The sequence below is a fragment of the Megalobrama amblycephala genome, linkage group LG2 (genome assembly GCF_018812025.1).
Source record: "Megalobrama amblycephala isolate DHTTF-2021 linkage group LG2, ASM1881202v1, whole genome shotgun sequence".
Lineage (NCBI taxonomy): Eukaryota > Metazoa > Chordata > Actinopteri > Cypriniformes > Xenocyprididae > Megalobrama > Megalobrama amblycephala.
This window is the reverse complement of record NC_063045.1, coordinates 59008552-59021382: the sequence shown is the minus strand read 5'-3', so window position 1 is coordinate 59021382 and position 12831 is coordinate 59008552. Positions and strand designations below refer to the sequence as shown.

Below are 12831 nucleotides of genomic sequence, written 5' to 3'. Positions count from 1 at the left end.
GTTATTTTGTTAATCCTACTCTAGGCCTCTTTTACGTTTTTAATTTTTTTGCTTGATCGGAATGGGATGACACTTGGTGACTTTTGTCGTATTAGCTATGTGAACACATAAAAAAAATCGTAGACATGATTTGGATATGTTAAAGGCCTTCACTCTATTTTAATCTGAAATATTGCATATATTTTAATGGAAAAAAATAGATCATAAAAATTGTATAAATATTGCATAGTATCATAAAATCCCCTCACAATTCTAAATAATAATCAAAAAATATTATTGAACAAAAATATATTACATTGATTTTCCCCAAGAAAAAAAAATTACATTTCAAAGCTTTGGTCTTTTTTGACCGCAAATATTTGGATAGGAAAAATTTTTTTCTGTTTTTACCCAAATAACATCTCTGTGTTTCCTGCTTTATGTACAAATGGGATTAAATTATATTATTAACTCACTTTGCCCGTTCATAAGACAATACGGGCAAGTGTATTTTAAAGGGATAGTTCACTTTCAAATGAAAATTATCCCATGATTTACTCACCCTCAAGCCATCCTAGGTGTATATTACTATCTTCTTTCAGATGAACACAATCGGAGATATACACTGGGCCTCCAAAAGTTTGGAAACACCCCTGGCAAAGTGTGGTTTTGGACAATATTAGCATAAATCCTTATCATTTTTTGGTGCAAATACATTACAGTAACTTGACATTATCATTGAAGACCAGCAATAATAATTTTCATTTTGATGTCAAAGTCAGACATGCCCCTTTGCCAGCTGTGATGCTGGTTACTGGTTTAAACTTGGCCCAGGTTTGTAAAAGATTTTTGGGTCAGCACACCTTAATAGCTTCAACAATTGATTGCCAATTAAGTTTAGAATACAATGAACCAATCAGAACCCAGTTTAGGTCAGATAGCTGCTAATGCTGGATATTTTGATGAATTGAAAATTTAAGTTTTTTCTATGTATAAACTGTTTATGTAATAAAATATGTTTTTGTAGTTTGTGTTGTCCCTTATCAGTGCAAAATTATCACAAATTAAAAAGGATGCATGCCAATATTGTCCAAAACCCCACTTTTCTAGGGCGTTTCCAAACTTTTGGAGGGCAGTGTATTTAAAAATATCCTGGCTCTACCAAGCTTTATAATGGTAGTAAACAGGGTGTGTGTTTTGAAGCCCACAAAAAATGCATCCATTCATCATAAATATAATCCATACGGCTCCAGGGGGTAAATAAAGACCTTCTAAAGTGAAGCGAGGGGTTTTTGTAAGAAAAATATCCATATTTAAAACTTTATTAACTATAATAACTAGCTTCCGACATCGATTTGTGGCAGAAGAGTGACCTCCGACCCGACGCATGACGTAATGCCGAACGCGGAAGCACAGAGGATAAAGCAAAACAAAACACCGGTCAGGAATTGTCAGAGGATTTCGATATAAGAGAAGAGGAGCTTCAGTTTATTGCCCAGCCCTATTTGTTTGAACTGTGAGATGCGTTTAAGCTCTTGTGACGAAAGCCGACTTGCGCAGTATGCATACGGTCATCTGACGGAAGCTAGTTATTTTAGATTATAAAGTTCTAAATATGAATGTTTTTCTTACAAAAATGCATCGCTTCACTTCAGAAGGCCTTTATTAACCCCCTGTGGAGTACTTTAACTGATGCATTTTACTACCATTATGAAACTTGGAAAAGCAAGTCATACAGTTATATACACCTAGGATGGCTTGAGGGTGAGTAAATCATGGGATAATTTTCAACTATCCCTTTAAGCATCACATCAAGACTGTGAAGTCTGTCCGTAGTGGGTTGAGAGTTTGGCACAGCTGAATTTCTTTCCTCTATTGTGCAGTGAAGTCTTTTGTGCGTCTCAGAGGAATAGCAATGAGATCAGTCCCATTGAAAGCTGAGGAGTTTGGAAATGTGCCACATTCAAGATTACAATCAGCATTATGAATAATGAGCCGTTTATATTTATGATGTTTCAGGTCCAGCAGGGAATCGGGAAGCCGAGCGTGTATCATGCTGTTGTGGTCATCTTTCTGGAGTTTTTCGCCTGGGGTCTCCTGACGACGCCGATGCTTACTGTGAGTTCTTCTAATTCTCATTTAGTTCATGTTTATCAGGATAAATGCTTCAGTTATAGGTGCACTAAGTTGTTTTTGTCAAAATTCACACCAGTAGGTGTCAGTATAATGTAGAGCTGCACGATTAATCATTAAAAGATCACAATCTCGATTCAAACACAAATGACAATGATTCTCCTGTGTCTATTAAACATTTGACAAAATCACACTTTGACATGTAAATCTGTGAGAGAGCAGTTATCATGTTTAGGTTATTTCTGTGTTACAATAATTCAAACTATCACAGAAGTACTGGGATAAAAGTTTATAGTTCGGATATAAACACTGATGTCTATGATAGCAATCAAAATAGAGCAAATCATTGAAAGTAACTTGGTGCTTCAAATAATGAATGAATCATTACATTGTTTCACCAGTAGGTGGCGATAAATCACTGTTAAAAATGTATTTGTCATTGAATCATTCATTCAAGAGATTTGTTCAAAAACGCTGATTCATCCAGTAATGAAACAAGTGAATTCTTTATTAGTGAGTCATTGAATCATTCACTCAAACCTATTTTTTGAAGTATTCATTCGAATGAATTAAACATTTTTAAACAGACTGCAGAAATTAACATTTTGTCAGAACCTCTAGTAAATTACATGTTATTTTGTTTCGTTGTCTGTTCAGAATCGTGGGAGAATTGTGATCTCGTGATTTGGAAAAAAAAAAATGTGATTCGAAAATTAAAATGAAACGAAAAACAAAAATTAAAAGTTTTGTTTTACAAAATTTTCTTTGTTAACAGCAGTGTTGATTTTGTTAACCAAAATTAAAACTGTTAATTGAAATAAAGCTGAAATAAAATAAAATATAAATATTAGATGGAAAAACTTAAACTTAAAAAACTTAAACAAAAATTATAAATGTTGCCTTAGAAACTGAAATAAGTTAAAGTAATAAAATGATTCAAACTTCAAAATAAATAAAAAATAAATGACAGCTAAATTGAAATATTTTAAAAAGAAAAAAATAATAAAAATGACAAAAGCACATGATAAAAATACTAAAATGTAATATTAAAATGGAAACATAAAAAATATATAAAAATTAAAAGTTAAAATAAAACATTAAAATAAGCCTGGTTAACAGAAGCATTATGGAGTTGAAATCATTCCCATCTCTAGTCTCTGGATGTTTGGGAAGGCAAATAAGAGTCAGTAAAACAGGCATATGAAATGACTTAGTGCACCTTTCATTTTGAGAAATAAATAGTATTACATTTTATCTGGGTGTTGAAATGATTCTCACAGATTCTGCATAAATGTGTATTTTTCATCTGTAGGTTTTACACGAAACATTCCCCACACACACCTTCTTAATAAACGGCCTCATCCAGGGAGTGAAGGTAGGTGTTGTCTGTCATTTATTTTACTCCTGAGTTCATCTGTAGTGGTTTCTGTCAATATCATTTTTTTCTCATTTTATTCATCAGGGTTTGCTGTCGTTTATGAGCGCACCGTTGATTGGTGCACTATCAGACGTGTGGGGCAGGAGATCGTTTCTATTGGTTACCGTGTTCTTCACGTGTGCGCCCATCCCGCTCATGAGACTCAGTCCGTGGTAAGACCCGTCCTGCCATGACCTCGGATGATATGTTTGGCCAGATGATACTTGATGGATGTGTCTTGCAGAGTTACCTCAGTTATAGAAAAACCTGTAAATATCAGGGAATAAATAAATTGTGATTATGAAAATGAATACAATAAGTCATGGGAAATAATGGAATCTTCATAAGTGATTAAGTCATGTATTAAAAAAATAATGATAATAATAAAAAAATAAATAAATAAATAAATAAATATATTTCTACTTTTATATTTATTTATACAATCTGTGTGTATAGATTTTACATATATATATATATATATATATATATATATATAGTTTATATTGGTATTAAAATTAAAATATATATTTATATTTATATATATTTATAATATTTATATATATATTTATAATATTTAATATAATCCTTTTTAATAATTTACCTTAAAATATATATGTATATATAGAGTAAAATTAATTTATATTTATTAAATTGTATAACTGTATAAAACTAAATATAAAATATAAAACATATAATATATATACAAATATATAATAAATATTAAAATTATAATAAAAAATATAGGGCTATTATGGGCTATTAATTTAATAAAAAATATATAATATTAATAATTATATTTTTATTAATTTAATTTTTAATATGATTTGTTTTTGTTATACTCAGCTTTGTTTGTCCAACCAGTGGTGATGCGGTTGGCGCAGAAATGACACCCTTCAGCTTTTAAATGTTTTGTCCAATAATTGCAAACAACTGGAAAATTTATGGAAATTCATTGTACATCAAAAGTTTGAGGAGCCCTGGTCTTAAAACAACAGCTTGAGATATTCTGTTTCCTTTTAATGAATCTTGTTTCATATTTCTTGTTGTTTTCAGGTGGTACTTTGCCATGATATCAGTGTCCGGTGCTTTTTCCGTCACTTTCTCCGTAATCTTCGCGTACATTGCAGATGTTACGGATGAGCGCGAGAGGAGTACGGCATATGGACTTGTAAGTGGCTCTTTTATTAAATACTAAATGCATTTTGGAAAGATGTCAGAGTAATACGACTTCGCCAAGCTGTTGTAGGATATTTCTATTTCCAAACTTATACATGACCTGGATTCAGTCTCCTTGAGTCATTTATATTCCACTTTGCCCGTTTAATGGTTCCAGGTGTCTGCGACGTTCGCAGCGAGTCTGGTCACCAGCCCGGCCATCGGCGCGTACCTCTCGGCCAGTTACGGCGATAATCTGGTGGTGCTGGTGGCGACCCTCATCGCTCTGGCCGACATCTGCTTCATACTGCTGGCCGTCCCAGAGTCGCTGCCCGACAAGATGAGGCTCAATACATGGGGAGCGCCAATCTCCTGGGAACAGGCTGACCCGATTGCTGTAAGAATTTAAAGGATATGCTCATAAAATGGTCAAATATTCTTTCTTCCTTTGAAATAATTTGCCTCTTCACCTCAGATTGGCATCTTTTTAGTAACACTTTGGAATAAGGTTTCATTTGTTAACATCAGGCAACTGCATTAGTTAACATGAACTAACAATGAAAAAGCATGTATTAATCTTAATGTTAAATCCAACATTTACTAATACGTAACTAAAATCCAAATTTGTATCTGTTAATATGATAAACATGATGAATAGTTATAATTATATTAACTAATTGAAACGAAGATTAATAAATACTGTAATCAATATTGCTCATTGTTAGTTAATGCATTAGTAATAGGGCCTTGAACAGTTGTTTACATAGTGTTTTATAAATAAATGAATATAAATATCAGGTTTAAATGGGAAAAATATTATCTGCTTACAATATGGGCCTATTTAGACTCTGATACTGATGATTAAAATAAAATACTGATATACAAAAGACCTTTTATCATAGGAGACTTGACGACTATTATTGATGATGTTTGTGTTTTTCACAGTCTCTGCGGAAAGTTGGGCAGGACACAACCGTTCTTCTCATTTGTATAACGGTATTTCTGTCCTATCTGCCCGAGGCGGGTCAATACTCCAGCTTTTTCCTCTACTTGCGTCAGGTAAGGCTTCTTGGTTTATAATGAACAAATGTGACGATTCTATATTTAATGTTCCCCTATTAAAGCAGCTGTCTGCTTCCATTAAACTTTAATTAGCTGTTTATCCTCCAAGGCAGTTTATGCAACAACTGACTGCATGTTTTCACGGCATGCTATTGTTTAACACTCCCATGATTCATTTGCTTGGATGGTGCCACACTTATGACTGGAAGTGTTTTAGCAGCAACACGCTTTAAATGAAGTAAACAAGTTGAAGTAGGATCAGTAAACAAACACACTACCATAGTATTCATACTGTCTGTGCAGTGTGCAAATTTGTGTATGCATGAAGACCAACAAAATGTTCAGTATACAACAGATCAAACTGCAGGAAATACCGTATCCCACAATGCAACGCACTTGATGACCTTCTAAATCCAATTTTTGACCCTTGACTCTTAATCATTTTCTTGACCTTCATCATTATGTATTTTTACACAAAATTTGACCAAAAATGCAACACAGTATGTACACTAATGTTCAAAAGTTTGGGGTCGGTAAGATTTTTTATGTTTTTGAAAGAAGTCTCTTCTGCTCATCAAGGCTTAATTTATTTGATCCATATAATACAGCAACAACAGTAATATTGTGAAATATTAGTGAAATAATAGAAAGTTCAAAAGAACAGCATTTATCTGAAATATAAAGCTTTTTCAACATTATCACTAGCATTCGAAAGTTTGGGGTCAGAGTTTTTTGTTTGGAAAGAAATTAAAAAAATAATACTTTTATTCGGCAAGGATGCATTAAATTGATCAAAAGTGACAGTATACATTTATAATGTTAAAAAAGCTTTATATTTCAGATAAATGCTGTTCTTTTGAACTTTCTAGTCATCAAATAATCCTGAAAAAAAATTGTACACAACTGTTTTCAACATTAATAATAATAAATGTTTCTTGAGCAGCAAATCAGCATATTTGAATGATTTCTGAAGGATCATGTGACACTGATATATATATATATATAGTGCCCTCCACAATTATTGGCACCCTTAGTAATTATGAGCAAATGTGGCTGTGAAAATAAATCTGCATTGTTTATCCTTTTGATCTTTCATTCAAAAAATTCATAAAATTCTAACCTTTCATTGAAGGAAAACAGTTGAAAGTGGGGGGAAACTCACATTATGAAATAAATGTTTTTCTCCAATACATGTTAGCCACAATTATTGGCACCCCTACAAGTTCTTATGAGTAAAATATCTCTGAAGTATATTCCCATTCATATTTACATTTTTTAGCACACCAGGGTGATCATGAACATGAAATTGTCCAGCCATGACCATGAGGAGAATAAACATGAGGAAACACAGAGGCCAAATTTCCTTAATCATTCATCACAATGAGTAAAACCAAAGAATATAGTTCTGATGTGCAGCAAAAGATTGTTGAGCTTCACAAAATAGAAAGTGGCTGTAAGAAAATAGCTGAAGCATTGAAAATCCCCATTTCCACTATCAGGGCAATAACTGAGAAGTTCCAATTAACTAAAGATGCTACAAATCTGCCTGGAAGAGGACATGTGTCTAAATCGTCCTAATGTGAAGTGAGGAGGAAAGTTTGAGTGGACAAAGACTTTCCAAGGATCACAGCTGGAGAATTGCAGAGATTAGTTGAGTCTTGAGTCTCAGAAAGCCTAAAAAAAATGATCAAACAGCACCTACATCCCCACAAGTTGTTCTGGAGGGTTTCAAGAAAAATCCTCTGCTCTCCAGAAACAATCTCCAGCATATTCAGTTGTCAGACACGACTGGAACTTCAAACGGGACTGGCTTCTATGGTCAGATGAAATGAAAATGAGCTTTTTGGCAGCAAACCCACCAGATGGGTTTGGTGCACACATGGATAAAAAGTACTCCATGTTCACGGTTAAATATACTGCTGGATCTTTAATGTTGTGGGCCTATTTTTCTGCTGGAGGTCCTGGACATCTTGGTCAGATACATGGCTTCATGGATTCTATCAAATACTAACAGATAAAAAATCAAAACCTGACCACTTCTGCTAGAAATCCAATAATGGGCCGTGGTTGGAGCTTCCATCAGGACAATGATCCAAAAACAAACATCAAATCCAACACAAAAATGTGTCACTGAGCACAAAATGAAGCTTCTGCCATGGCCATCTCAGTCCCCTGACCTGAACCCTAAAGAAAATGAGTGGTGTGAACTGAAGAGAAGAAGCACCAGCATGGAGCTGGAATCTGAAGATCTGGAGAGATTCTGCATGAAGGAATGACCTCTGATCTCTTGTCAGGTGTTCTCCAAACTCATCAGGCATTATAGAAGAAGACTCAGAGCTGTTATCTTGGCAAAAGGAGGTTGCAAAAAGTTTTGAATAAAAGGGTGCTAATAATTGTGGCCAACGTGTTTTGGAGAAAAACATTTATTTCATAATGTGAGTTTCCCCCCACTTTCAATGATTTTCCTTAAATGAAAGGTTATAATTTGGTGAATTTTTTGAATGAAAGATCAAAAGGATAAACAATGCAGATTTATTTTCACAGCTGCTTTTGCTCATAATTACTAAGGGTGCCAATAATTGTGGAGGGCACTGTGTGTGTATATATATATATATATATATATATATATATATATATATATATATATATATATATATATATATATATATATAGACCCCTTAAAAGTTTGTAAACATTGCAACGTTTCCTGGGGGGCGGGGCTTAGCTGGAGGCAAAAAGAGACGCTGGACTCAATGTTGACAAGCGTAAGCTAGTATGTTTTAGGAGAGATTTATTAAACATAGATGCAGAAGAAGGTTCAGAACTGTCCGAATATGTACAGTCACTGACTCTGCGGGACCGTGACAGCTATTTTTGTAAATTAACTTAAGTTTTGGATATTTCCTAGACAACATATGAATTACTTTCGGGTGGTTCGGGGAATTTTGTCAAGGCTTATTGTCTAATGTAACCTAACGCTGGGCTAACTATGATTATGGCTAGCAATGTGGATTATTTTAAGAGCCCATTCAAAGGATGGCACACACATATATCGCTGTATGTTTGTTTAACATTTAAGCTAGCTAGTGCGCTGAAAGTTGGCGACTTTCCACCTATAAAACAAAAAACTTGCTGATTTGTACTAGATAAAACCAACACGCCATTACATATGCATCGATATTTTTTTTACCTGATATGAAGTGTGCACTGCAAACACGTGTATTATTTATGATCGTCTCCGTCCAGTCTGTACGCCGTATTGCATTCAACCACAATTATCTTTTTGATTTCTGTGAAGGAATGTCTGTCGGGATCTGGTAAAACTTTAGTTTAAGTCCTGTTCCTTCTATTTTGGCAGCCAAAAACACAACAAGACGACATTTTAAAGTTAAAACCTCAAACCTTTAGCGTGCCTGCTATGAGTTCTTATTTATGTTTTGCCTCCAGCTAGAGCGGTGACGTCACAGTGACGTAGGCGATTAAGGGGTCTATATATATATATATATATATATATATATATATATATATATATATATATATATAATGATAACTGGACTTCACTTGCTTAATTAAACATTGCATTCTACAGAATTCTATTTCACACACTCATCAGGTTCTTTAGGAAGTTCCAGGTTTATGTGGATTGTTAGTGGCATCTTGTCTGGCTGTTGAGTTGAGTTCAGTGACGGCTCATTACTGGACATAACAGAGTTAATTCGATTCAGGTCCAGTGGTGCAGACTGATAGCGATGTGCCTCTTTCTCTGTGTCTCTCAGGTCATTAACTTCTCGCCCAAAACGATCGCCGTGTTCATCGGCGTGGTGGGAATCCTCTCCATCCTGGCGCAGGTATTTAATTGAGGCAATATTCTTTGCTCTGCCTTATTACTTGTGTCGTTGAGCTGGAAAGGCGTCTTGTGAAAGTGGCTCTCACAAACGCTTTCTAATCGAATTGAATTCCTTTAAAAAGTTCAACGGTAAATGTAATGAAATATAGGCAGAGCTGTAATGAGCAGATAGCACGGCACTGTCGGCTTTATTTAAGTGGTGGTGTTTTATTTTTAGCAACCAAAGTGAATTCTAGCAGCTTTGCTCCACATCTTTTGTAATGTAGCAACAATGTAACAATGATAAAAAGCACAATAACACTGAAAAAATGAATCTTTTTTGATTTGCCAAAAAATAAAAAGGCCTAATATTTCCTCATTTGATGATGCTGTGTTAAAAAACAAATAAAAAACAACAGGCATAAGATAATGTCCTACATGTGTTCATCAGCTGAGAATTGAACTAATGGTTGTTACCCAGCTCAGAGGAAGATGGGAAGCTTTTCTAGTGAATAAGGGATAATACAAGACTTCTTCACCTTTCAACTGGTTGTCAAAAGCCAAAATGTAATGAAATGCACATCATGTTTTGTGAGAAAGTGTCATGCTAGAGTAAAACAGGCACTATTTTTGGAATGAGCACCATAAAATGAAGCAAGAAACAAACTATTGGATTCAATTCAGCAAATATGGTGCAGGGCGGTGTAATTATTCATTCCCTTGTGTTTCCCGACAGACGCTTTTTCTCACTTTATTAATGAGGACCATCGGGAACAAGAACACAGTTCTTCTGGGTCTGGGTTTCCAGATTGTCCAGCTGGCCTGGTACGGTTTAGGGTCCGAGCCGTGGTGAGTTAACTTCTCGATCAAGATAAATGACCTGCTTATGCAAACATTACATAACAACCGTCTGGTTCAAGATGAGCGAGACACTTCCATTTGGTGTTCACCGTGTCCAGAAGCGTGATGTTATTTTTGTTGTCATTTAGGATGATGTGGGCGGCCTGGTGCGGTGGCAGCCATGTCCAGCATAACATTCCCTGCAGTGAGCGCTTTAGTGTCACGCAGCGCAGATCCGGATAAACAGGGTAAAGTCTTGCATGCAAACTTTCACATTTTCAAAACATTTTTTCTTTAAAGGGGAACTACTATGCCCTTCATTTTGCTTTTGGGCTCTACTAGAACAGGTTTTCATGCTTAAATGTTCTAAAAACACAGTATTTTTCACATATTTGACATTGTCAGAAACGCTCTGTTTAGTTCCTGTCTCTATGAAACCCCTCCTTTTGAAAAGCACAATATGCTTTGATTGGTCGGCTGGAGTAGTGTGTTGTGATTGGTCAAGCTCTTCGAGTGTGTTTGGGGAAATGTCCCACTCCTTACTATAACTGCCAGTTTCAACACACTAGTAACTAGTCTAGACTAACTAGGATGCTTGAGATTCTCCTGCTTTGTTGTTGTTGAGCAACAGAAGCGTGAGCTGTTAAAGCTCCGCCCTCTTCTGGAAAGGGGGCAGGGAGCAGCAGCTCATTTGCATTTAAAGGGACACACAAAAACTGTGTGTTTTTGCTCACACCCAAATAGGGTCAAATTTGACAAGCTATAATAAATGATCTGTGGGGGATTTTGAGCTGAAACTTCACAGACACATTCTGGAGACACCAGAGACTTATATTACATCTTGTAAAAAGGGCATTATGGTCCCCTTTAAGTGACAATCTCAGCCATCAAGAGTTTATAGTGTGCAGTGTTCATATAAGCTGTGTGTGTTTTATTACCTCAGGTCTGGTTCAGGGCATGATAACAGGTATTCGGGGTCTCTGTAACGGTCTGGGTCCTGCACTCTATGGCTTCGTTTTCTTCCTCTTTAATGTCGAGCTGAGCGGGATCACCACCATCCAACCCGACTACGCCATCCCTGTTCAGATCCCCACAGAGGTACACGCTCCATTCAACCGCCTTTACAGTCACTCTGTCTGACTCTTTTGCAGGAAAAGTTCAGTGAATCAGTTCAAATTTCAGTAATTCATTTGCATCATCACTCAAAAGCACTCATGGCATTTTTTTTAAATGTAAATATTGAATCTATTTGGGTACAATGGCTTTGCTTTAAATGATATATATCACTCGATAGTTCAAACATATTGTCATAGATCCTTGATGACTCCTATATTACCTCCTCTAATATCAATTTGTTTTTGCCTTTTTTTGTGTAGAAGACAATGATCCCTGGTCCTCCGTTCCTCCTGGGCGCCTGCACGGTGGTTGTGGCGTTTATAGTCGCTCTGTTCATACCGGACAACCCGTCGCCACCAGGGACGCCCTGCCAAAGCAGTAAGAGCAGCGCGAGTCTGGCCGGAGCCCACACCAACACACCGCTGCCGGGGAGCGACGAGGACTTCGAACCGCTGCTGGAGGACAGCACTGTGTGACTGTAACCCTCAACCCAAATCATGTTTGGGGAAAAAAAAAAAAAAAAAAAATCGCAAACCCTCCACCTGTCGGGCGACTAACGTTTGGGAGCGAAGCAGTATTTATTTAGTGTGTTTTATCTGATTTTTGTTGTTTTGATGAAACGGTTATTGGTTTGGAACTCAGAGGCTTTTTTATTGACCGTTTTTACAGTGTTTAACATTCAGTGTACAAATGAATCAACACTCTAAGGGCTCGATCAGTGGGATTGGATGCTGTGGTGGAGTTTGTTTGATTCTTCCGGAGTTTAAAGGCAAAGCTCTTTATATATATATATATATAGATAGATATTTGGGCAAAGTGCAGTAAAGGTTATTGTTTATGGAGCTTGTGGTGACTTGAAGCTTATTGTTATTCTCGTAAGATTGAAGGAAAAACTGGATGAATTTCATGAAAACGGTCATTGCAACTAGGAGTGGGCTATATGACCGAAATCTTATTTTACAATATGAGACATTTTATTTCACGATAACAATATATATCACAATATAGTTGTTGTTTTATTTTATTTATTGTTATTAAAAATAACAGAAGCAAATTACAAACAATAGGACAAATACAACAAAAATATGACAAACAAATACATTTTTTCAGGTACAATCGGTTTATTTTACAGAAATTGAATAATCAAATGATAATAAAAAATAAAATACAATGATAATAAAATACTTAATAGTCTTTACTGTTTGAATTAAATATAAATGTATTGTTATTAAAGCTACAAAAGTTACTCAATTATTTTCTCTTTTGTTTGATTAACATTAATGACATGGAAAGCAAGAGGTTT

The 12831-nt window shown here is 35.4% G+C and overlaps 1 protein-coding gene across 1 annotated transcript in view; it reads left to right on the top strand.

The window, feature by feature from the left end:
- The window catches only part of mfsd14ba (major facilitator superfamily domain containing 14Ba), a 14010-nt gene extending 1438 nt beyond the window's left edge, over nt 1–12572 (top strand). The window contains 12 exon segments of the mRNA XM_048181251.1: nt 1999–2097; nt 3425–3487; nt 3575–3702; nt 4583–4697; nt 4863–5081; nt 5630–5743; nt 9523–9594; nt 10309–10421; nt 10562–10577; nt 10579–10660; nt 11356–11510; nt 11789–12572. Of these exon segments, the coding sequence (XP_048037208.1) occupies nt 1999–2097; nt 3425–3487; nt 3575–3702; nt 4583–4697; nt 4863–5081; nt 5630–5743; nt 9523–9594; nt 10309–10421; nt 10562–10577; nt 10579–10660; nt 11356–11510; nt 11789–12004 (1392 nt within the window). The 3' untranslated portion in view covers nt 12005–12572.
- The last annotated feature ends 259 nt before the right edge of the window (nt 12573–12831 follow it).